General features: G+C 34.6%; 1 protein-coding gene across 20 annotated transcripts in view; it reads right to left on the reverse strand.

The window, feature by feature from the left end:
* The window catches only part of Fktn (fukutin), a 96,589-nt gene that overhangs the window by 18,239 nt on the left and 50,641 nt on the right, over positions 1–27,709 (reverse strand). For 2 of the 20 annotated variants that reach the window (XM_048783266.1, XM_048783263.1), the window contains one exon: positions 17,061–17,158. The exons of 16 other annotated variants lie outside the window; for them this stretch is intronic. Coding sequence is in view for 3 of the 4 variants with exons in the window: in XM_048783263.1 (XP_048639220.1) it covers positions 17,061–17,158 (98 nt within the window). In the remaining variant the exon portion in view is untranslated. Of the gene's footprint in view, positions 1–13,206; positions 17,159–27,709 lie in introns of those variants that run through there. 2 more of the 20 variants (XM_015492227.2, XM_048783261.1) reach the window with 2 other exon arrangements.

The raw sequence follows: 27,709 nt of genomic DNA on the forward strand, positions 1-27,709 counted from the left end.
AAGAAATCCATGAAAGTAAACAACTAGCAGGATTTGATGTAATTGTTATTTTATATTTTAGTCATTCTATTAAGTTTAATCTCATTGTGGTTGTAATTTCCACTTCCATGGCTGATGATGTTGAGCTTTTTTTTTCTTAATTTATCATCTGTACATTCTCTTCAATGAAATGTTTTTATCATGTTTTTGCTCATTTTCTAATTGTTTATTTTTAAAATTATGGAGTGTTCAGTTTTTTTTTTGGTACCAGAGATGGAACTCAGGGGCACTCGACCACTGAGCCACATCCCCAGCCCTATTTTGTATTTTATATAGAGACAGAGTCTCACTGAGTTGCTTAGTGTCTCGCTTTTTTGCTGAGGCTGGCTTTAAATTAGCGATTCTCCTGTTTCAGCCTCCTGAGTTGCTGGGATTACAGGTGTGCACCACCATGCCGGGCTTCAGGTTTTTAATATATTCTAGATATAGTCCTTTGGGAGATATGTAGTTTGAAAATATTTTCTCCTGATCTGTAGCTTGACTTGATCCTGTTCATTGTGGGCTTTTGCCAAGCAGCAGTTTTTAAAATTTTGATGAAGTCCAATTTGTCCACTTTTCCTTTTATAGATTGAGCTTTTGGTACCAAGACTAAGAAAATTCTTTGCATAGCCTTATCTTATTGAGATTTTCCATTTTTTTCTTAAATTTAAAAAAATTTCATATTTAAACATGTGATACATTTAAGTTCATTTTTTGTATTAGGAGTAAAGTTCAAATGAAGGTTCATTTTTTTTTTAAACTACTATCTTGCCTATGGATGTCCAACTGCTCTAGCATCATCTGTTATAAAAGGCTACTCCTTCTCCACTGAATTGCTTTTGCACTTTTTGTAAAATAATCAGTTGAGTTTATCTGTGTGGGTCAATTTCGTGGCTCTTTTTTTTTCCTTCCATTGATCTATGTGTCTGTCCCTTATTCATATCATACTGTCATGATAACTGCATTAGATTGTGAGGGCTGCCATATAAAGTACCACACACTGTGTGGTTTAAACAACAGAAATTTATTTTCTCACAGTTCTGGAAGTTAGAAATCCAAAATCAAGGTAGTAGCAGTGTGGTTTCTTCTGAGGACTTTTCTCTTTGGTTTGTAGATGGCCATCTTCTTTCTGTCTTCACTTGATCCTCCATAGTGCCTCTTCTCATCCTACTCTTATGAGGACATGTATCACCTTTGGGGACTTACATATATAACCTCATTTTACCTTAATTAGCTGTTTAAAGGCTTTATCTCCAAATACAGCAATATTGTGATACATTGAGGATTAAAACAAACATGTGAATTTTGAATTTTGAAAGTTTTGATTTCAAAAAAATCTGTTTGCTTTTTCAAGATCAGAAGGTAACTAGACTTGGCAGAGAGTAGCTACTGGATTTCAAATTAGAAGACAAAAGTTTTATATCTGTTAGCTAAATAGTAGCTTCCTCATCTGCAAAACAAAGGGTAATAATATCTACCTTATAATATCAGATTCCAGCTGTGCAGGGTGGCACATGCCTATAATTCCAACAACTGAGGAGACTTAGGCAGAGGGATCACAAGTTTGAGGCCAGCCTCAACAACATTGAGATCCTCAGAAACTTAGTGAGACCCTGTCTCAAATTAAAAAAAAAAAAAAAAAAAAAAGGGCTGGGTATGTGGCTCAGTGATAAAGCACCCTTGGGTTGTTTCAACAATACCAAAAATAAACTAAATAAAATTTAAAAGATGTGTATTAAATTATGAAGCCAAACTCAGATCCACTGATTGCAAATCTTTCTTCTACTTTTTTTTTTAGTCAAGATTGCTTGAGTTATTTCAATAAATAAGTACAGCACATACATTTGAGAATAAAGTTTGTAGAAAAATCTTGCCAAGATTTTCATAGAAATTGCACTAAATCTATAGATAGACTTTTTGATAAACTTGACATTTTTATTATGAGTTTTTCAATGCATGGACATGGTATGTATCTTGATTTATTTGGGTCTTCTTTGAATTCTTTCATCAGCATTTTTAGCATATGGATCCTTTAGACATTTTGTTAAAAGTTTGTATCTAAGTACTTAATTTTCTATGGAGTGACTAAATTTTGTTGTTTGTAATTTCAGTTTTCATGTTTGCTGTTAGAATACATGAATGTAGCCGGGAGTAGTGGCACATGCCAATAATCCCAGTAGGGTGGAAGGCTGAGGCAGGAGGCTTGAAAGTTCAAAGCCAGTGTTAGCAATTTAGCAAGGTCCTAAGCAACTTAGAGAGACCCTATCCCCAAATTTAAAAATTTAGAAAGCATTGGGGATGTGGCTCAGTGCTTAAGTGCCTCTGGTTTCAATCCACAAAAATAAAGAAATAGATAGATAAATAAATGAATACATAAAAAATATATATGTAAATTTGATTTTGGAGTATGATCTTGATCTTGTATACTATAACCATATTAACCTCCCCTACTAGCTCCAGGAGTTTTCTGTTTATATTTTTTCCCTTTAAGATTTATTCATAGAAGAGATAATACAAGGTGTTTTTATTATTTTTTATTTTTTGTGGTACTGGGAACTGAACCCAGAGATTGGTGCATGCAGGGCAAGTGCTCTGCCACTGAGCTATACACCTCCAGCACTAAAGGAGTGTTTTAAAAAAAGGTTTTATTAGTGCATTATAATTATACATAATAATGGGATTCATTGTGATATATTTGAACCAGAACATACTTTGGTCAATGTAATTCTCCAGTAATTCCCCTTTACATCTGCTTTGTCCTCCTGCTGATCCCCTTCCTCTACTGGTATCCCTTCTATTTTTATAAGTTTCTCTCCCCTACACACAGCTTTGTTTCCCTCTTTAACTTGCACTCATAAGAGAAACATATGGCCAGCCATGGTGGGGCACATGCCTGTAAATTCCAGTGACTTGGGAGGCTGAAGTAGGAGGACTATTTTAGAGGCCAGCCTCAAGAATTTAGTGAGACCCATAGAAAAAAAGAAAAAAGGAAAAAAAAAAAAACAGGCAAGAAAGGAAAGAAAGAAAGAACATATGACCCTTGACTAATTATTTATTTATTTATTTTTTTGGTGCCAAGGATTAAAGTTGAGGGCACTTAACCACTACGCCACATCCCCAGCCCTGTATTTTTTATTTTCTTACCGGGAATGGAACTCAGGGGCACTGGACCACTGAGCTACATCCCCAGCCCTATTTTGTATTTTATTTAGAGACAGAGGCCTCTCTGAGTTGCTTAGCACCTTGCTGTTGCTGAGCCTGGCTTTGAACTCGTGATTCTCCTGTCTCATCCTCCTGAGCCATTGGGATTACAGGCATGTACCACTGCATCCAGCTGATCCTTGATTTTGTGAGACTGGTTTGTTTTACTTAACACTATGATCTCTAGTTCATGCATTTTCCTGCATATGATGTAACTGTTTTTCTTTATGGCTGTGTAAAACGCCATTGTATAGTACCACATTTTTTTAATCCATTCATTTTTTGACAGACACCTAGGCAGGTTCTATAACTTGACTATTGTAAATTGAGAACCTATAAACATGGGTATGCATGTATCACTATAGTATGTTGACTGTAGTTCTTTTGGATAAATATCAAGCAGTAGTATAGCTGGGTCATTCTAGTGCCTCCATTCCTAGACTTTTGAGAAAATTCCATACTGATTGTACTAATATACAATTCCAACAATGTATGAGTGTTCCTTCCCCCAACCCAGCATCCTCACCAGCATTTATTATTTGTATTCTTAATGAATACCATTCTAACTAGTGTGCTATGAAATTTCAGCATGGTTTCATGTTCATCTCACTGATTGTTAAAGATGTGGAACGTTTTTCTTATATTCATTGGCCATTTTTATTTCTACTTTCAATAAATGTCTGTTTGGTTCATTTGCTCAGTTATTGTGTTTGTGTGTTGAGTTCTTTATATATTCTGGATATTAGTCCTCTATTGAAGGAGCAGCTGGTAGAGATTTTCTCCTATTCCATGGATCCTCTCATAATGCTCTTGTTTTCTATGCAGAATTTTTAAAAACTGATATCATATAATTTCTTTTTTTGAGAGAGAGAGAGAAAGAGAGAGAATTTTAATATTTATTTTTTAGTTTTTGGCGGACACAACATCTTTGTTTGTATGTGGTGCTGAGGATCGAACCCGGGTCGCACGCATGCCAGGCGAGCGCACTACCGCTTGAGCCACATCCCTAGCCCTCATATAGTTTCTTAATTCTTGGTTTTATTTCCTGAGTTTTAGGAGCTTGATTGAGGAAGTCATTACCTGTACCTTTATGTAAGTGTTGACTCTTTATTTTCTTCTAATAGTTGCAAAGTTTCTGGTCCAAGTCCAGGTTTTTTATCCACTCTGAGTTGACTTTTGTGCAGGGTGAGAGAGCATGATCTCGTTTCATTTTTCCACATATGAACATAGAGTTTTTCCAGCACTATTTGTTAAAAAGGCTGTTTTTTCCTCCATCATATATGTGTTTTAGGTACCTTTGTCAAGGATCAGGAGACTATATGTATTTGTCTCTGTGTCCTTTATTCTATTCCATTGGTCAATGAGTCTATTTTATACCATTACCATGCTGTTTTTGTTACTACAGCCGTGTACTATAATTTGAAATCTGGTTTGGTGATGACTCCAGCACTGCTCTTGATTAGAATTACTTTGGTTATCATGGGTATTTGGTTATTTCATACAAATTTTAGGACTGTATTTTGTAGCTCTGGGAAGAATGTCATAGATACTTTGATGGGGATTGCATTGAATCTTTAGATTACTTTTTTGTTAATATGACCATCTTAACAATATCAATACTGCCTAGCCAAGAACATGGGAGGTCTGTTTTCTAATGTCTTCAATTTCTTTCTTCTGTATTCTACAGTTTTCATTTAGAGGTTTTTCACCTTGGTAGATTCATTACTAAATATTATATTTTGGGGGAGGGGCTATTGTGCATGGAATTCTCATCCCAATTTCTTCTTCAGCAGATTCATTACTGGTATATAGAAAATTTATTGATCCTTGTGTATCGAATTTATATCTTTTTCAAATTGCCAAATTTGTTTATCAGTGCTAAGAAGTCCTCTGGTATGGTATTTGGGTCTTCCAATTATAGAATCATATCATCTGTAAACAGTGACGATTTGACTCTTTTCTTTCCTATTTGTATTCCTTTTATTTCCTTCTCTTGCATGATTTTTCTGGCTAAAGTTTTAAAAACTATATTTAATGGAAATAATGAGAGTGGACATCCTTTTCTTATTCCTGGTTTCAGAGGAAATGCTATTAGTTTTTCCCCATTCACTATGATGTTGGCTTTGTGTTTTTTAAATTTGAGTCTTTTTTTCTATTTTGGTTAATTTGGCTAAGAGTTTATACAATCTTGCTCAGAATTGGCTCTTTGCTATATTGATCCTTTGTATTGTTGTTTTATTCTCTATTTCATTAATCTCAGCTCTGATCTTATTTCCTCCCTACTTTTGTTTTTAGAATTGGTTTGTTCTTGTTTTTCTAGGATGTGAGGATCAATCATTAGGCTGCTTATTTACAATCTGTTATTGTTTGAATGTAGGTGCCCCTCCAAAGCTCCTGTGTTAATGCAGGAACATTCAGAAGTGAAATGATTGGATTGTGATAGCTGTAAGCTAATCAGCTTGTCCTAGTTTAAATGGACTTACTAGTAGTAACTGTGGCTGGAGATAGTGGGTCATTGATGTCATACCTGGAAAAGGTTCATCTTCCCTTTGGCCCCTTCCCTTATCCCCTGTGTCTTTTTTTTTTTAAAGATATTTTTATTGTAGATGTTCATAATACTTTATTTATTTTTATGTGGTACTGAGGATTGAACCCAGTGTCTCACTTGTGGGAGGAAAGTGCTTTACCACTGTGCTACAACCCCAGCCCTCCCCTCTGCTTCTTGACTGCCACGAATAGAGTAGTGCTCCTCAGCCATGTTTTTTACCGTGGTATTCTTCCTCACCTTGGGCCCAGAACAATAGAGTTCATTGACTATGGAGTAAACCTCTAAAACTATGAGTCCAAATAATTTTTCCTCCTCTAAGTTGTTCTTGTTGGGTATTTAAGTCACAGCAGTGAAAAGATAACACAGGATCTTTCTGATTTCTTTTTTAAAAAGGCACTCATAGGCTTTTGCCGCAGTCCAGCTGCAGCAAAATAACCGGGGGGTGACGAAGAACTTGTGTACGTTGATACAGCAGGAGTGGAAGCCGTTTATTGTAGGACAACAGAGGTATTTATACATTCCACCCAGCTTATCTTAATTAGCATAAACTAGATACATCAGTCAACCAATAAGGAATCTCCACACTTAATGGCTCGCTGGTGTTACTTCACAAATCACTCCCTCTGGCATTTTGCCAGGCACCATCCAGACTTGTTTACAGACTCTAACATTTGCCAGGCGCCATCCTGACTTGTTTACAGACTCTAACAGGCTTTCCTCTCAGGACTGCCTTCATAGTGTCCCAGAGATTCTGGTATGTTGGTTGTATCTTTATACTCCTTTTGATTTTAGGCATTTAAAATGTTCTCACCTGATTTCTTCTATGATCCTTTCATCAATCTGTGTTTATGTATGTTTATATGGTTTTTATTATAGTTTATTTCAATTCTATTCCATTATGATTTGATTAGATGGGATTATATTTGGTTTTTTTTTTTTTTTTTTTGTATTTTCTAAGACTTGCTTTGTAACCTGAAATATGATCTCTTTTGGAGAAGATTCTGTGAGCAACTGAGAAGAAAGTGAATTTGATTGTATTGGGCTGAATATTCAGATATCTGTTAAGTCCATTTGATTTACTGAATTTTTTAGGTCTGAAAAATCTTTAATGATTTTGTTCTAATGACTTTTCTATTAGTGAGAGAGGTGTGTTGAAATCACCCAGTATTACTTGCACTTGGATCTGAGTCTTTGAGTAGCGTTAGTTTTATGTAACTAGATGCACTGAAGTTTGGGGCATATACTATTGGTCTATCTTCTTGTATTGTTCTCTTTACCAGTATGAAGGTCTTTGTTTCTCCTGATTAATTTTGGCTTGAAGTCTGCTTTGTTGGATATTAGAGTAGCCACTCCTTCTTGCTTTCAGGATTAATTTGCATGGAATATCATTTTCCATCCTTTCACTGCCAGCTATGGGTGTCTTTGCCTGTGAGATGAATCTCTTGTAGACAACATATAGTTGGATACTGTCTCTTAATCCACTCTGCCAGTCTAATATGTCTTTTAACTGGAGAGTTAAGACCATTTTATATTTGGTGTTATTATAGAGAGGTGTTTATTTCTTTCCTGCCATTTTGATTTATTTCTGATGTTTAATTTGGTCCTAATCTTTATTTGCTTAACCACTCTTTTAATGAGGCTCATCCTTTCAGAGCTCTGGAGTTTGTTTTTCAGTTCTGTGCATAGGATTTCTTTAAGTATTTTCTGTAATGCTGGCTTAATACTCATAAGTTCTAGTTTATTTTTATCTTGAAAGGTTTTTATTTCTTCTTCAATTCTGAAGGACAGCTTTACTGGATACAGCAATCTTGGGTGGTAGTTTCTTCCAGGGCTTGAAAAACGTCTTTCCAAGTACTCACAGATTTTAGTTTCTGCAATTATCCTGATTGGTTTACCTCTAAATGAAACTGGACAATTTTCTCAAGTCTTTTTACAATTCATCCTTGTTCTGTACATTGTGCATTTTAATTATGTCATGTAAAGGTTCATCTTTGATCTTTTCTATTTGAGGTTATAAATGCTTCCTATATTTGAATGTTCATCTGATTCCAAGGCTTGGAGCTTTTTTCTGCTATTGTTTCTTTCACTGAAAAGGTTATAAATCCATTATTCTGTATCTCAGTTCTCTTCTTAATTGCAATGATTCTTACATTCAGTTTCTTAACATTTCCTTAGATTTCTTAATATATTTTGATCATGGTTTCTCATACTGATATTCCAGCAACTGCAGGTGCCATAGCTATCCTGAGTTTCTCCCAACCTCTTTATTGTTGACTGAGTGCTACAGTTCATATGCCTTGACTTCAAGATCTGTAATTCTTCCATCTCAGAGATCTGATCTATTGGTGAGACTTCCAACTAAATTTTAAATTAGATTTATTGAGTCTTTCATTTCCAGGATTTGTTCTTTTTCAGAATCTCTCTTTATTGAAATCTCTTTCATATCCTATATTTTCTCTTAGTTTGTTCCGTAAGTCTTCTTTTAGTTCACTGATCATTTTAACCATTAACTTTTTGAGTCCTTTGGGACTTCATCTACATCATCATGTATGCATTCAGTTATTGGGGGGTTATAGGTTTTTTTAAAAAATATATTTATTTTTTAGTTGTAGGTGAACACAATATCTTATGTGTGTGTGTGTGTGTGTGTTGCTGAGGACTGAACCCAGTGCCTCATGCATGCTAGGCAAGCACTCTACCACTGAGCCACAACCCCAGCCCCAGGGTTATGTTTTTAGAGGTGTCTTGTTTCCTTGTATTTTCTGAGGCTGTATATTTATATATCTGCTTCTCATCCCTGCCTTGCAGCCTCTGTTGGGGAAGCATTATCTTATTTAAACAGATTTCATCCTCCAAATGGTTTTGTCATTGTGTCTGGGAGAGAAAGTCTAAATCTGGAAGGACTGCTGATTAGTCTTCTTGCTTGCTCTACCTGTAGACTGACCTGGATAATGTCACACTTCTCATTCTGAAAGCCTCTGTGTGCTAGGGGAAAGTTGTGGAATATGACAGTCTTTACTCCGGCCCGTCTGGTCATAGATTTTTGTGGGGGGAGGATTACTATTTTCTTTCTGACCCTCATCTCAATTTCCCTTCCCAGCAGTCATATTCATTATCCCAGAGTTTAGGCCACCATTTCCAAATGAAAGCACCTTTTACTCTTCTACTCTTACACTGATATACCAGCAACTGCAGCTGCCATGGCTATCCTGAGTTTCTCCCAAGTCTGTGTTATAGTCTCTCTCCTGTGTTACAGACTGATTCAAGACATGAGAACCCATTGATTCACTGAAAAGCAGAGTCTATGTGGCTGTTAGATCTTGGGCATCCAAAAAACAATTATTTAAAGATCAAGACAAAAAGTATAAAGAAAAAAAATAGCAAAATGTGAAAACAAAGGTAATGTACAAGGATCCCTAGTCTCTTATTCATGAAGTCCAAACAGCCTTTGTGATCTATTGCCACTTTATTTCCTCCGGAGAATGCTAGGGCTTTCTCCAACTGGAAAGTGCCAGGACTTTCTCCTATACTAGTGAAGGGCATTGTACCTGAGCTTATTTTCTGCTTAGATAAAAATTTGTTGGACAGATTTTTCTTAAACATTGTTGGGAAAATTTCTTTTGGGGCTGGGGATGTGGCTCAAGCGGTAGCGCGCTCGGCTGGCATGCGTGCGGCCCGGGTTCGATCCTCAGCACCATAAACAAACAAAGATGTTGTGTCCGCCGAAAACAAATAAATAAATAAATAAATATTAAAAAATTCTCTGTCTCTCTCACTCTCTCTTTAAAAAAAAAAAAAAAAAAGAAAATTTCTTTTGGCTTTTTGGAGGGGAACTTCCCCTGTTCTGCTGAGCCACTGCATGACCACCATCTATTACTTTTATTCTCTTTCTACTCTGGAAACATAACTTTGGTTTTCACCTGGTCTGCAGCTCTCTGAGTTGCCTATTGGCAGTTTCCCAGTATTCCTACCCCCATTGGTCACTGCAGAACTGTTGTTTTAGTTCACTCTCAGCTGCTATGATATTGTCCCTTCCATGAGACTGTTTCCTCCTTGATCTAATTTTTAAAAAATAAAAAGATTCCTTGGTATTATCTAGGTAGACAATCATGTCACCTGGAAATAAAGAGATACATTTCTTTCCAATTTATATTTTTCTTGCTTTATTGTAGTGGCTAGAACAGTATTAGATTGTTAAAATTAGTATGAGCAGACATTCTTGCCTTCTCCCCAATGCTAGGGGAAACAAATTCAATCTTTTACTTTAGATGCTATTTATCAAGTTAATAAGTGTTAGATTATCAGCTTGTTCTTTATTGAGTTGAGGTCATTCCCTTTTTCTAACTTACTTTTTTTTTTCTTCAATCACAAATGGAGGCTAGATCTTGTTAATCCCCTTTTCCGTGTCTACTTATATGATCCTATAATTTTCTTCTTTAGCTAGTTGATATACTGTATTATACTGACTGATTTTAGGTTGATATAGCAATTTGTATCTGGAATAAATATCACTGGTCTTGGTATATAATTCCTTTTTAGACATTGTTGAATTTACACAAAATAAGACTTCAAAAACTTCAGGCCCTGTGGTATTTCTATTCCACCAGTTACTCTTCACAATCTATCTTTGGCTCAAATTCTATAAAAGATGTTTCTAGTTCTTTCCTTCTGAAATATATTATATTATGGTCCCTCATGGTAGGCATTTTCTTTTGCTACCAAGAGCTAATAAACCTTTGTGTGATTATAGGTGTCTTCCTGGTGTTCTTTGGAGGGCATACTGTATCCCTGAAAACTTAAATTTCCAAGTACATCATTATACAAAATACATGTATGAAGACTTGAATTTAGTGCCAACATACCTTATATACAAACAGAGATATGAAAAAATTGTGGTATATATGTGTATTAAGAAATTGTAATGCAAAAAAAGAGTACATGTATAATGGCATAAATTGACATGAACATATTTTATATACAGAGATACGAAAAATTGTGCTCTATATGTATAATAACACTGTTGTGTATTTAAAAAAATAAATTAAAAAACCAAAAACACAAAAATATTTCATAATTAAAAATATGTTTTAAAAAACAAAACAAACAAAAAATTCCCAAGTACATGTGTGCAGACCTCTGAAGTTCCTGGACTTAATTTTTAGAAATACTGTATTGATGGCAAAATAACTATTTTACCAGATTATTTATGAAATGCTAGTGGTTGTTATTCTTACTTAAAATTTTGAAAATAAATACAAGATATCTCAAGAGATTAGAAAAAAATTTATTCATTACTTCAAAGTAAATTATATATTACAAATTTTGGTCAAAATAATATTATTAAAGGTATTTTCAGTAGTACCACAAAGTATCTATACCTGAAGATAAAACCAAATAGTAAACAGGTAAGCATACCCTGAAATCTACTCATGTTTAAAAATTCCTATACATGTTTTATAGTTATGAATTAGAAGGAACACACAAAGAGCTACATGATTTTCAAATAACAAACACATGAAGTATCTCCATGCTCAGAATAAATCATTAGAAAGATGTAAGATCTTTAATTTTTTAAAAGGCGTGTGAGTACCTTATTTTATACAACAAAATACTATACTTCTAGTTCTCTTTATAGCCCCTTTTCAACACTTTTGTGGGAGATGCTTATGAGTATATGGAAGCTTGGTGGGCTAAAGGCTTTTTTTTACCTACACTCCATTGGGTTCAGGAGTTATGGGAGTGGTGGGAATTCTAGGCTATATCTGAAAGTTCAGAAACAGATTTCTCATTAGAAAATTTGTACTTGCCTTTTTGATTTTTATACAAAGGTATCACAAATGAATTGATCTGCTTCACTTATAAATTATAATTAAGATTCCAGTCTGATGGTGAGTAGCTTAAAATGGTATCTCATACCTTGCTGATTCTTGCTAGTTGAGATAGAAACAAATTTTGGGACAGTGGACACGAGTATTTTCAATTCTCTGACAATAAAAAGGCATAGATCATCTCCCCACCTCTGGTGGTTCTGGGAATTGAACCTAAAACTGCATACATGCTCTAGCCAAGTGTTCTGTCAGTGAGTTACACCCATATCAAAACACAGATAATTAAATAAAACTAAGTATTCCAAATTCTTTCATTTTCCAAAATCCTCTGGGTAAAGCTAGAATATTGAAAAATGAGTTCAGGTGAGAGCAGACACTAAATCAAAGAACTACTTGGGATCAAGAAACTAATTTCATAAGAGATAGTATTAAGAGACAACAGCTTGATCAACAAAATGATAATACAAGTTCTATTTAGAAAAGAGTCAATGTGGTAATGTCTTTGAATTTCATAAAACTATACAATTTGACATGCAATGAGTGGATAAAATAATTTTTTTCTTAAGCAAATCAGTTATTTAATCTTCTGAGTAGGGCATTTTATCCTGACCTACAATTTCTGTAATCCTATTTGAATAATTACAAAAAACAACATGGAACTAGGAAGTGGCACATTTCTTGAATATTTACTTAATCCTAGGTTTACACATTTCATGGACTCTTTCTAAAATCCCTTAGAATTAGGCATCATTTCCCCCAATTGACTCATGTAAACAGAGGCTGAGAGCCCCCCATCTCCACACTATAAATCCCACATAATAAAATGGGATTCAAACTCCTACAGTGCTCAAAAGCTTGTGGTCTTTTTATTTTATTTTATTTTTTTAGTTTTTGACAGACCTTTATTTTATTTATATTTATTCCGTGCTGAGAATCGAACCCAGTGCCTCACACATGCCGGGCAAGTGTGCTTCCACTGAGCCCCAGACCCAGCCCACTTGTGGTCTTTTTTATACTAACATGTTACCTTCCATAATAGAGATGTTAGAGGTGACCCAGCCAGCCCAGGTTTTAACAATAGAGGAAGAGGAGGAAAGTAAAGAAAGTCACTGTGACTTTTTTTTTTTTTTTGATGTGATAATTGGTATGTTCTCTTTCTCTTTTTAGAGAATTTAACCTTTACTTTATTTATTGTTTTTATGTGGTGCTAAGGATCAAATCTAGTGCCTCACCTGTGCTAGGCAAAGTCTCTACCACTGAGCCACAACCCCAGCCTTGTTTTCTTTCGTTTTTTTTTTTTTTTTTAATTTGTTCTTTTTAGATATACATGGCAGTACAGTGTATTTTGACATAGCATGCATACATGGAACATAACTTATTCTAATTAGGATCCCATTCTTGTGGTTGTACACTATGTGGAGTTTCACTGGTTGTGTATTCACATATGAACATAGGAAAGTTAGGTCCAATTCATTCTACTGTCTTTCCTATGTCATTTCTTTAGAGAAATTCTTTCAGTCAGTAACTGGAGTTTTTCCATGCCTTTAAGCAGCTACAACTATGAATATGTGTTAGAAGGAGGGAATGTATAACTACGTTTTTGAGATAAGATTTCCCCTAGGGATTTACAACATTTAGGATGAAGTAGCTGTTTATTTTCTAGAAAGTGAAACTTGGGGAAACTTAGAAAAATTTGTAGCCTTAGGCTTGTGATATTAGATGACATTTTAGATTGGAGCTGAGAACTTATTCCAAGTGTGTCTTTCAGATTCAACTTTGGTATTCAATCTATAAACCCCTGCTGAGATATGCAGTTTTCGGCCTATCCTATGTGCATTTGAGGCTTTGTTGTTGTGTAAGAATAGAAATAATGATTTGGAGTCACAAATTTAAAAAGAAATGAGCACAGTCTATTGTTAACTACTTGCATTCATAAGAAATTATCACTATAAATAACCAAAAGCAGAAAGAAACTAGATACTCCAATTTCCTTTCCAGCCAAGCAGAAAAAAAAAAAAAAGTCCTGAAAATTGCAATGTACTCTGTTTACATCTAACTATTGTTCTCTTTGAACGGTAAAGATCTTTCAGGAAAAAAAGGGCTTGAGACAGAAAGATCCACATGAAAGGCTGCTTCATGAAGGGGAGGGACTCTTCAAAGAGGGGCACTTAGCAAATTGGTGCTGATGGTTCTCTGGGGAAATACAAGGGTAAAGCATCAATGGAATACATCTTGAGCTCTGGAGAATCAGGTACCAAAGGCTGGTATTTCCAGGTATGAACAATTTTATTTTTGGGAGACAAGGTTTTTTTTTCAGATAAAGAAGGTAGCCTAAAAATTCTGGACAACAAAGAAACATTCCTTCCCTAATCTCTTTGTCACCTTGGGGTTTCAACCCGAGCAAAAAGATATTAAGTGGGGAATGGCAAAAAAAACCCTGAAACTGTATCATTGAACACTGGGTAATTCCTCTGTCAAGCATTTTGAGAGGGTCAAAGATGTTGTGCAGGGATGTAAGTAATGAAAGAAACACTGGACTGGATGTCACGGCACTCTTGTGTTTTAGCTTCAGCTGTTTCTTGCTCAAAATATTTCTTATTTACTAGTTACAAAATAAGAGTTACAATGAATATTGCACTAAAGCTCCTTTTGGCTTTAAAGATTCAAGAGCAGGATGATTTTCACCTAAATGTTAAGTTATTTGGGGGGGATGCTGGCATGTATTTTATTACCTAGTGTTCACTTTTCAGGGTTTGTAGCTAGGGAATCAGGGAAACCTGCATTCTCACTGCTCAGCTATTCTTAGGAATACTGAGTTTGGGGAACTACTGTTTTATTCCAGGGGCCAGGAATCAGTTGTTGGAGTAGACAGAGGATAAGGATAAATGCTCAAGCTTAGAGAAGGACTGAAAGGCTTTCTCAGTGGACTGATTGTCAACTTGCAACTCAGTTGACTGTTCTTGCTTCTCAGGATCGTTCTGGAAACATTCACAGTGTTTAAATACCAATAAGTTAATATAAGAGGTCCTCTTCAGGTAAACCAGGCAAACTGGAACTGAAAATGATCAGATTAGGAAAATGACTGCTGGAATACTTAAGTAAGGAAAGAAAAGTGATCTGATGAGATATTGATGGGGGATACACTTAACTCAGGGTCTCTGAACACTCAGCCAAGTTCAAATGTTAAGAAGCACAGGCTGAAGTAAGGCTCAATCAGTATCAGAGGTAAGTTCAGCTCTCTTCATATTCTGGGGAAAGGCTTTCATTTCTCCAAATTAGAATGGAGCCCAAGAGCTAAAGCTGCCTGTAAAACCAGAAGGAAGACAAGGTATCTCAGCAGCCTTGATCTATGTAAGGAAGAATATGGAATATTTACCAACTGGACTAAGATATCTTTTTTTTTTTTTTTTTCACATTTCCAGATCTCATACTCCTGAGACAGATACAAGAGAAACAACATGAACTTGTTGGGAAGGATTTCCTGGCAAACATTTGGAAACCCCAATTTAGGCAGGAATGTGAAGAATATGGAGTTCCAGATGCCAAGCACAAGGAAACAGCACTCTAAGTGGAGTGGATTTTACCCAAGAACACAATTATTATCTCTTATATTGTTTTGGGGTGTGAAAAATGAAATTAGAGTTGGATATTTAAAACTTGGTTTATAGTCTATGGGCTGATTTTCTAACAAAGAGAAAGATGATTACGATGACCTGTCATTTGGGTACTGCTGGTAATCTATAAAGATCCCTGAAAACCTGTTTATTTATGAAAAGACCCAATGATTTTACATTGAGAATGCATCCTAGGAGAGATAGAATGTTGGTTACCATCCATCAAAGAAAATCTTCATGTTGTTTTTCAAATTAAGAACTTGTTATTCTTGTTACAGAAAAAAGTCTACCATGTCAGCCCAAGACAGTTTTAAGTAGCACAGATAAGATATAAGACTTAGCTTCTTTTCCCGAGGCTCACTGTACCTGCATTTTATTTCCCTTTATCACTCAATGAGAATACATCATTCAAGTGACTACTAGTAAAGAGATAGGGAAGTCATCCCAGCCCACTCAGGGGTATACCTTGAGATGGGCAGGGGAATGAAGGGTTCCAGAGTAGATGGTACTTGAGAAAGCAGAGAAGTCTGAGTTCTTGACCCATAGATACTCCACAGATTGAACAATGAGAGAGAGACACAGCTTTATAAACAGTATAGTCCAGGATGGGGAATAGTTGTCAGGTTCATTATTTACCTTTCATTTTGGAGATCTGAAGTAGTTTTAGAAGAGAAAAAGAACATCTTTTTGCCACTTAAATTAGTTTATTGTGTATAAATTAAAGATAAGGAGCCATGACTGATGAGTAAATACAATGAAGGGTATATTTAGAAAAATTAGAGGTATTTCTATTAATATCTTAGGGTCAACACTAATTTGGAAATGCAAGGGTTATAAACTGAGAAAATAGAAGATGTCAATGAATAGCTCATATTTTTACCTAAGACAGTGTTTGAGAGTGAAATAGGAAAGTGAGTTTTGTAAAATCACATCTCTTCAAAATCATGTCTGGTAGCATGGTCTTGCTTGAATAATATACCAACAAGTGCATCAAGGGTCAATGAAAATATTCTCACCATAGTTGAAAATTTAAGTATCACAAAAGCATTAGCTTTCTTCTCACTTCAAATATGAAAATCGTAAATATATGAAATTAACTTGACAAAACTCAAAATGAGCTCCCACCTTCCCTTATAGAATAATACCCTATGCTCTAAATCAATTTGCATCATATGGCTTGTCAAATGAGTCTGCAACAATCTTTTCTTGATGCTAAAGTCTGATCACTTGAAAATTAACTCAGATGCCACATTCTTAAAGGTAGCACTATTACACAAGCTTCAACACTAAGAACACGAATACATTGTTCTTTTTCACGAATATACCATTTATTAGCTTTGCCTGATAAGCTCATCTTCCAGTCTAAGAATTACTTAACATTTAAAAAAAATTATAGGATATATTATATTCTACTTCAGCTCTTCAAAAGGTGGAAAATTTCCATCAAAGGAAAACTGGGGTGCTTACCAAAGGGACAGGAACAATGCAGACATTTGATCATTTGTCTCTGCTTCTCCACTGTAACCTAGTATTTTATCTGACACACAGAAACTAAGTGAATGCTGAATGAGATAATTAAATCAGATGGCTCAAGAGTTAGGATTCTTTCAGTCTTAAAACTTATCATGTTTTTCCTTTGGATCCTGCTTATGTTTGACAAATAGACATGTAGTCTTTTAAACAGTTACCAACATTTTTTTTCAGGAGAAAGCTTCTCCTATTTCAACTTATTATTTCAGTACAACTGGATGACCTCATCCCACTCAGAAATAGGCCAGATTCCATTGGACTGCACATTGGGGGGAGAGTTCTTCCAGTCCCATATTTTTATAGGAATCTTCCAGGTCTTACCATAGTTGGCTTCAATGTATTCGATGGTTTCACAGGGCACATTGACCTTCATGTCTACAAATTCAGTCCAGCACAGTGTAAACTTGGGAAACAGGTATCTGTGGTAGAACAGAGGCATTGTGGGGAGGGGTTAGGCTCCCACAGTGGAAGGTCCAGCAGGATAACCCAGTTACTAGTGCATTTTTGGTTGAAGGACAGCCCTTTCCAACTAAGCAGCTTTGGGAACAGAGAAAGTGGACATTTGATATTTTTAATTGTCCAACATTCCTTTCTCTTCAAATGCTAACACCACCCCAATTTTCCTCCCTTATTTCCAGTTCATATGAGTAACAGCTAACCCCTCCCCTAAGATTCAGAGATGGGTAAGAAACATCTAACAGTAATTTATAATAATCAGTTCAGAGATGGGAATGTATCCAAGTTATACAAATGAAAGTCAGTCCTAGAATTTCTGTGGGAAAATTTCTAGGGAAAGAGGTGTCAAAGCAAAGTTACCAAAAGATAAAGAAAAATAGTTTTCTTTTCTTGTACAACCTCAATTTCCTAAGGATATAGAATAAGCATGACTCCAAGTTGCATTCCCAGGTTTTTCCTGTGGTTCCATATCTTCATGATCCTACCAATAGTTTGTCTTTCTTACTTTTCCCTCAAATGCTAAAAAAAATCTTTAAACTAGCCTAAGGAATGTTAGTTATAGTGAATTTAACTATATCTATTGTAGAACTACAACAATTAGAAGGTAAGTTTCAGTAATTAAACCAGGACATGTTTCTTAAAGGCATTTTGGATCAAGTAGATTAAATCCAATGTATTGCATAGGAAAGCTAAAACTAGCAGGTCTGCTTGAAGTAAGGTTGTGTGTGTGTGTGTGTGTGTGTGTGTGTACACGTACATATATACCTCCCTATATTAGGTGTTGTTTTTTTCCTGAGAAATGCTGCTTCTCTTCACAACATAGAATGAACTTTCAGTAATGAAACCTGAAGTGGCAACAGAAGATATCACAGAAATTTAAAACTTTAGAGGATTAGCCAGACATGGTGATATATGCCTATAATCTCAGTTACTGAGTAGGGTGAGGCAGGATTGCAAATTCAGTCAGTCTGGGCAACTCAGTTAGACCCTGTCTCAAAATAGAAGTTCAGTGGTAAAGAGCCTCTTGGGTTCAATTCCTTAGTACCATAAAATTAATTAAAAATAACATATTAGAGTTTAGATTAAATAACATTGTGGAAATAGGACCTGAGATGTTCTCCAAGAAAAGGTCATTTCTTATATATTGTGCCTTTGAATATCGTGTTTTACCACCAAAGAAACATAAAGCCATACATAAAAATGAGACCGAACAAACTCAAAAGATAGCAACAAGTGCCTTCTACAAAAACCAATGGGTTGTGGCAGTTAAAGGGCTGTCCCAGCTGGCTTCTGTGAAAAGATAGCCACAGCAAATCTCATAGCTGAGAAAGAAACAAGATATAGCTTAGACCCACCAGCTGCTTGTCCCTATTTTATTCTGCATACTCCTATTCAAGGAATTGCTTATTTTGTCATCAGACACATCCACCCATCTTTAACTTCCACCCTCCCCAATCAAATGCTGGTCAGCAGAATAGCCACCTGTCCTGTCCTATCAAGTTGTCACACTGAAATTGAGTTCAGGTGAGATCATGGCCTGTCTAGTAAGTTAGTCCAGAACACTCTTCAAAGTATTAGCCTCTATAGTCTCTCATCAAAGAGCTGGAAGAGAAAAATAACAGAACTAGAATAGACAGGATAAAAGAGAATGCTAAATATTTTATGAAAGCCATGTTTTGGACAATGAAGGATTTGTGAGAAAACCCAAACCATTTAAATATATAAACAACGTAAAAATAACACAAAGACAATTTAACTAGAATGTGAATTTTTATTCCCAAACAGAAATATCTCTAAACTTTCTGTGGCTTCTTTTCCCCAATTATTTTTCAATCCATTCAGAAACAAACAAACAAAAACCCCACCTAGTTTCCTAAGAGAAGAGTAAAGATAAACAAACCATAAAATGGGAACACTCATCATAAAATAGGATTGTTGAGAGGAAGGGGGGTGAGTGGCACAGAAGAGTACATGCCACCCACCCTGTCAGGTTACCAGTAAATAATGCCTATGACTAAAGTACACCATGGGTCTGCAACATTACCTTGGGCTTTAAAGCTAGGATTAAGTTTGGCTGATGAGTTTGTACTTCAAAGCCCTTGGACAGGATCCAAAATGTGATTTAAATTTAGACTACAGCAACCCTAAATCAGAAAACAAGTTTAAGGGATCTTACTATCATACACACACAATTCTTCCATCTATTTTTTTTTTCATACCATGTTTACTTTGCTCGATTTTTGCCTAAAAAAGTAATTAGAGGGGCTGGGGATGTGGCTCAGGTGGTGGTGTGCTTGCCTGGCATGCGTGCGGCCCGGGTTCGATCCTCAGCACCACATACAAACAAAGATGTTGTGTCCGCCGAAAAATGAAAAATGGATATTAAAATTCTCTCTCTCTCTAAAAAAAAAGAATGACCATTGAGGGCTGGGGCTATAGTTCTGTGGTAGAGCACTTGTTCGATCCTCAGCACTACACAAAAATAAATAAATGAATAAAGATATTGTGTCCATCCACAACCATTGATATTCTTAAAAAAAAAGTAATCAGAACTAAGAGTCAGTTGGTATAGAATATATTTTTTCTTAACAGAAACTCTTAAAATCCATAGCTACTTGTTGATGATGAAAGTAACTTAATTGGTTTAATTTTATAATACATGAACATAATTGCTAGATGAAAAGGAAGTTCTTCCAGCATTCTAGAAGACCACTGTTTATTATTACTAGTTAGCGAACCTAAATGAGATAGAGACACCATTGACTACAATTGAACTTGACCTTTTTAAATGTTAAGTTTGCATTCAACTCTTGAGTTGGTAGAGTAGGCCATAATTTCATAGGAATTGCCTGCAAAACACAGATGGGTTATTCTCATTATAGATCTTATCTCTTCTAACTCCTAATTTTTTTTCCTTGTGTTATTCCAGTGCCTAACTTCTCTAGCAAACTGTTTAATACAAACGGGGTTAGCAGACATTCTGATATTAGTGGGAAGGCTTCTAAAGTTTATATTTAAATATGATTGTTCACTCTAGGTTTTTGTTATATTTTCTTTATTAGTTGAAAAAAATTCTATTTTGTTTAAAAGGCCTTTTATTTTTAATTACAAAACCTTATCAATAGTTTTAAGTATCATCTATTAAACAGCCATGCAGTTTTTTCTCCCTTTAATCTTATAATACTTTATTTATTTATTTATTTATTTATTTATTTTTATGTGGTGCATGTGCAAGGCGGGAGCTCTATCACTGAGCCACAACCCCAGTTCCCTTCTAATACTTTAATATGGAGAATTATACTAATATACACTGGAAAAAATTTTTCATTTACTTAGGATATTTTCATCTGTGTTCTTTGGGACTATAATTTCCCTTAAAATTTTCTAGATTACCCATGTCCATATTTCATATTAGTCTCATAAAATAAATTGCCTAGATATCTCTTTTTTTATTTTCTAAAATAGGTTATATAATATTGGGGTAACCTATTTTATATGGTATGGTAAGACTTTCCTGTATATTTTCTAGGCATAAATGTCTTAGTAGGGAAAAGAAGGGGAAAGAAGGATTTTTGATCACTATTTCAGTTTCTTGAATGAATATAGGCTATGTGAATTTTCTTGATTTTATTTTGGTTAAAATTTTTCTAGAAAATTATTCTTTTTCACATTTTTGCCTAACTGTTGCATTTACTGTCCTAAAGTCATCCATGGTATTTTCTGAGAGTCGACATAATATAGTTAAGGACACAATGAGTAAGACATCATGGGTTTGAACACTGCATATTGTCTTTACTTTTTCTCTTTTCTTCTCAGTCTTGCTAGATGCCATTTATTTTACTAGTTTTAAAATTAAATCTTTAAGAATCAGCATTTGGAATTGTTGGTTGCTTCCTATTTCATTAATTTCTTCTTTTGATTTCTTTTCTTCATTTTCCTCAAGCTGTCTGTATTGTTATTTAATTTTCTCCAAGTTCGAAGTTTGATTTTTTTAATGTGTATTTTTCAGTTAAGTGGTTTTAAGGCTATAAATTTAGCTCTAACCCTTTAACTATAGCTTGTATATTTTAGTATACAGTACATTCATATCTTTGAGTCCTAAATATTTTATAACTTCTATTATAATTTCCTTTTTAATTCATTAATTATTAAGGAGTATGTTTAAAAGATTCCCTCAATTTAAAAAATTCCCACCAGACAACAACACATTAAGGAAAGCAAACTTCTGGCCAATATCCTTGATAAATATAAAAGTCTTAATAAAATATTGGCAAATCACACAGAAAAACACATTAAAAGGATACTGCACCAAGATCAAGTGGTTCTTATACCAGTCATGCAAGGTTGGTTCAACATATGCAAATCAATAAATATAATTTACCACATAGAGTTATGGACAAGAATCACATGATTATCTCAATAGACACAGAAAAAACATTTGACAAAGCCTAATGCCCATTGTCTTTAAAACACTACAGAAGCTAAAGATAGAAGGAACTTACTTTAACATTATATTGGCTATATATGACAAACCCAAGGCCATCATCATACTAAACAGAGAAAAACTTAAAGTATTTCCTCTAAAAACAGGACCAAGAGAAGGATGCCCACTCTCACCACTCATATTCAACATACTCCTTGAAACTTCAGCCAATCAGGCAAGAGAAGCTCATGAATAGCATTTCATCTTGGTGAACTGTTTCTTTGAAAGATTATATAACAGACCTTCTAATACTTTATTTCTCCCCCTAAATTCTATCTTGTCTGATAACCATATCATAGTACTAATTTTCTTTGGTTAATACCATTGGGTATCTCTTTTTCCATCCCTGTAATTTGCAAACTTCCTGTGTGATTTTGCATTGGGTACGCCTCTTGAAAGTATTATACAGCTAAATTTTGTTTTCCCATTTGAATAATCTTTGAAGTTTTATAGGTTAGCTTAATTTGCTTACATTTACTGTATTAAATTATATAGTGTACTTATTTTGAACTAGTCTTGTGCCAGAATACCCAGGCTCAAATTCTGGCTTGATCAGTAATTAATTGTGTGACATTGGCCAATTTCCTTGTACCTTAATTTTCTCATTTACAAAATGAGGATAATAACAGTACCTACACTTCAGAGGGATATTAGTGTAGAAAGAATAAATAAATGTAAAGTGTTCATATTGGTATCTAAAACAATGTTGATTGTTGTTATAATTATTTTTACATGTTTTCAGTTTACCATACTTTTCCTTTGACATCCTCCTCTACTTTTCCTATCTTCATTTGGATTAATATATTCCCTTCTGTTCTCTGCTTATTTGGACATTTTAGATAATTATATTCTAGCTACTGAACATACTTACTTCACTATAACATTTTCTATTAAAGACCAAATTTATGTGCAATATCTATCCTCTTCTTAAACATGTAACTTAGTATACTTTACTCCTTGAACAAAGACATATCACCTTCTCCTCAACTGTCAGGAGTCTTCCTCTTTGACCTTTCTCATTTTAATATAATAAGTTAGTTGTCAACATCATTATTTTTATATGCAATGGCTAACAAATTTAATGACATTTTCTCATATTTTTGGCTCACCACTATTTTATATGTATCACATTTTCCCTCCAAGTTGTTAATATGTCTCTAAGAATGGGTTTATGAGGCATAAACTTTCTTAAGTCTTTGTATATATGTAAATGTCTTTATTTTTATCTCATACCTGATGTTAGTTTTAACTAAACATAACATTCTAAGTTGGCAGTTATTTCTCCTTGGCTTTTGGAAGATGTCACTCTGTTATCTTTTAGGCTCAACTGTTGCTAAGGTATACTTGGTGCTTCTTTGTGAGCAATCTATTTTTTCACATAGCATGTATAAATATTTTTTGGTATTGGTTTCCTTAAGATGAATTTCAGATTTATTATTTATTCTGCTTATAATTTGAAAATTATATTTAAATACTGCTTCATCATTACTTATTCTTTTAGCTCAGCTGTAATCTTTAAGACATATTCACAGTACTTTGTGTCTGTAGCAAACAGATTATGACAAAGTGAGGAATTACTGTCACATTAATTATATGTCATCATACCAATCTTGCTCTTAAACAGTCAGGTAAAAATTAAACTCAATTCTCAAAAACCAAAGTTATAGTAACTTTGCTGCCTCGTATTTTTTTTTAAATCATTTTTTACACTAAATACTTCACAATCCCACCATGGAAAATAAAGAGTAAAAAGAGTTATACAGGAATTACTAATATACTTTTCAGAGTCTAGGCTGAAATACAGTATCTCTAAGATCTTTACTAATTTCATTCTTCAGGCCTTTCCTAAACTACTATGTTACATATTTATCTGTGTATTTACATACTCAGATAGAAGAGAGAATGTACGTGTTTTATATGGTAAATTTCTACCTATGAACTTCATTTTGCCACTGACTTCCACTGTAAATTGAGTGATCCTACCTACCCTTACTGTCCAGTAAGGAATATGCACAGCAAACTCTGCTATGTGATCCCTATAGGACCTCTGCCTCAGGGACCAAACTAGTAGTCAACTGTGCTACAGGAGAAACAAGAAAAAAAATGTATATCAATAAGCAGACCATGACGCTGGTAGAGCACGTGCCTTGCACATGTGAGGCACTGGGTTTGATCCTCAGCACCACATAATAAATAAAGGTATTGTGTCCATCTACAACTAAAAAAATACTTTAAAAATATATAGGCCAATTAAAGCCTATAAAAATAGGTATCATTTAATTACCTATTTTTACCTGAATGCACGTACATAACAACCACATCAAAAACAACCACTTTAAAAGATACATAAAATTTGTCTTCAGTGCTAGAGGACAAAGACTCAGGACGTTTTTATGTCTGCTAAATAATTTCCAAAAACTAGATCTATAGCTCATCAATGAAAATCAGACATTAGCTGTATTTGTTTTCCACAATATTACTAGCATTTCTCTTCAGAGAAATAACTTAAATACTCAAAAATGGAAATTAAAATTATGACTTCAAATTTCATGCTAAATACAGAAGGCCTCTTTTATTTTGATGTCAGATAACCCAATTTATCTAATCAAATGCAAAAGTCTTGAAATTTATCATTACAATTAGGTCTGCCCTTGCCAAATTCATTGTTTCTGTTCCCATGTATCTCTGCATTTTAATATAGAAATCTTGGATTCTTTTCTCTTAATATCAAAGTCACAAAATATTTTTTAATATTTTTAACCTAAGTCAATTTTAAAAAAATATTTTTTAGTTGTAGTTGGACACAATACCTTTATTTAATTTATTTATTTTATGTGGTGCTGAGAATCGAACCCAGGGCCTTGCACGTGCTGGCGAGCATTCTACTGCTGAGCTACAACCCCAGCCCCCTAAATCAATTTTTTGAGGTATAATTTACATAGAATGAAATGTACTAATTTTAAGTGATAAATATTGACAAATGTATAACCTATATAGCCACCATTTTAATCAGGATAGAGAACACTTCTACCATCCAGAGTTTCCTGTGTTCCTTGCCATTCAGTAGTCAACCCACCCGGTCCCTAGGCAACCCCCAATATTATTACACTCATCACTGGTTTTGCTTGTGCTACAGCAAAATAAAATACAAGTAAATACACAGTATGTATTGTTCCTTACTTCTTTTACTTAGCATAATATTTTGAAGATGCATCCATCCATAGTATTCTATCATCTGAATATATCATAATTTGTATAACTGGTCACCAGACTATGTGCATTGATTTTACTTTTTTAGCTAGTATGAATAAAATTGCTAGGAACATTTGTGTCTAAGTCTTTTAGTAGAAACATGTTTTTTTTTTTTTTGTTTTGTTTTCTCTTAGGATACTACCTAACTTAACTCCTTACAGAATTATATTCAAATATATATATATTTCAAAAATATATAATTTTTACTTTACACAAATGAAAGATTTGCTGTTTATTCATTCCAAAGGCATCTTCTCTTAAAACAAAACAAAACCCCAAGCTCACTATATAAGTAGCTACCAGTTCTTATAATGTATAAGTATACAATTTACCATGTAACATTTATTCACAGTTCTTCCCTCAACCCCTCAATTTTACACCTGCTACTCACTAGCAGTTTGGAGGTGTAATTAAGGAGACCTAAGACATAATCTATATGTTATAAAATATGAAGACATAAATAGAGCAGGAAGTACGAGATCATTTTAGAAAAGTCAATGTTTTAAATACACTCATTTAAAGAAATTATTCAAATTTGCTTTTTAGCTTCACAGCTGTATGTACTAAAGAGACAAATGTTTTTTGAGAGCTATAACTACAGTAGAATAGTATCAATCTATAAGGCTGAGAGACAATGAGGGAGGACTCTATATCTAACTCTAGTCTTTAACTTCTAGGGAAGCACAGTGATTGAAAATAACTAACAACTTAATTTTATGGTTTTAATTCTCCAAAGGTGCTGGTTGGATCAAGTCATTAATCTGATATCATCCTATCATCTTCACAAAACAATGTGGAATAAACTTAAGAGGCTTTGATTTAGTTTCAAGTAGGGTTCAGATCTCACTCAGCTCTATAGATGATGTACCAATGTACCAAGACTGATTTTATTTATCACTTAGAAAGGACTGACAAATCAGCAAAAGTACTTTAATAAAGCATGAGGGAAGTAAAGGGAAAAAATTTATAAAAATTCAGAGCAAGAGATTATATCCAGATAGAGATACCAAGGAATAATTTAAAGGAGGAGGCAAATCCAATGCCTTTGACTGGGCAGACTTAGGAACTACAATAATGGAAGATAATCTGGTATTACTAGTGACTTATTTAAAATCTTTGACTAAAATCAAGTTTCAAAAGGCAGGGTGTCTAAATGCAATGTGGTACCCTGGAATGGAACAGAAAAAGGATAGTAGAAAAAAGGATAGCAGAAAACAGGTGAACAAAAACAAGTGGAGATTGATCTTTTTTTTTTTTTTTTTTAGGGCTGGGATAGAACCCAAGGGTGCTTTACCACTGAGCCACATCCCTAGCCATTTTAATTTTTTTTAAATTTTGAAACAGGGTCTCATTAAATTGGTGAGGCTGGCTTTGAACTTGCAATCCTACCTCAGCTTCCCAATATACTGGAACTATATCCATGTGCCATGGCGCCTGGCCTTAACTTGATCTTTACTTCATATCACATAAAAAGGACATAAGAAATATCAACTATAATACATTGAACTACATTAAAATTAAGAACTTTTTTTTTTAAAAAAAGAGAGAGACAGAGAGAGAGGAAGAGAGAGAGAGAATTTTAATGTTTATTTTTCTTAGTTTTCGGCAGACACAACATCTTTATTTGTATGTGGTGATGAGGATCGAACATGGGCCGCACGCATGCCAGGCGAGAGCACTACCGCTTGAGCCACATCCCCAGCCCCAAATTAAGAACTTTCATTGAACAAAAGTTACCACTAAGAAAGTGAAAAGAAAAAAAGAACAAATTGAGAAGCTATTTTCAGTATAATTTAAGCCACAAACAGTAAGAAAAAGACTGACAACTCAAATAAAATACTGATAAAACATTTAATAGGTACCTCACAAAAAAGAGCAAATAAATGATCTATAAAAATGAAAGAGTGGTGGCCCTCACCAACTCATTCGGGAAATGGAAATTAAAACTACAACATGGTAACACTACACATCCTCCAAAATGATTAAAATTAAAAAGTCTCACAATGCCAAGTGTTGGCAAGAAAGTGAATCAATGAAAGTCCTATGAAGCGTAATTTGTACAACCAACATTTGAAAACTATTTGTAAACAAAAGAATGAATATTTGTATTTCCTATGAGGAAGCTATCCCACACTTTCTGTATTGCTATATCCCATACTACTTCTATGGTCTGAATGTTTCTGTCCCCTCAAAATTCTCACATTGAAATCATAACCCTCCAAGGCAATGGTACTAAGAGGTGGGGACTTTAGGAGGTGAGTGGGTCATGAATGGGATTAGTATCCTTATAAAAGAGGCCTGAGGAATTCTGCTTGCTCCTCCCACCATATAACGACAGAGGGAGAAGCTGACAGTCTGCAAGCACCAAAAGATCTCACCAGAGCCCAATCATGCTGGCACTTGATCTTGTACATCAAGCCTCCAGAACTGTGGGAAATAAATTTCTTGTTAAAAGCCACCCAGTTTATTGTATTTTAATGCATTAAGATAAACATGAACAAGGGTACTGTGTAGAATGTTTACTACAGCATCATCTAAAATAGCCCCAAGCTGAAAACAACCCCAGTAGCCAACTACAGTGGACTTAATAAATACTTGTAGTACAAACACATACAGCAAAGAAAATGAACAATAGCAACAACATGAATGAGTCTCACAAACATAATGTTCAGTGAAAAGATATCAGGGGCTGGGGATATAGCTCAGTTGGTAGGGTGCTTGCCTGGCACGCACAAGGCTCTGGGTTCAATCCCCAGCACCACACACACACACACAAAAA

The sequence above is a fragment of the Marmota marmota genome, unplaced genomic scaffold (assembly GCF_001458135.2).
Source record: "Marmota marmota marmota unplaced genomic scaffold, marMar, whole genome shotgun sequence".
Lineage (NCBI taxonomy): Eukaryota > Metazoa > Chordata > Mammalia > Rodentia > Sciuridae > Marmota > Marmota marmota.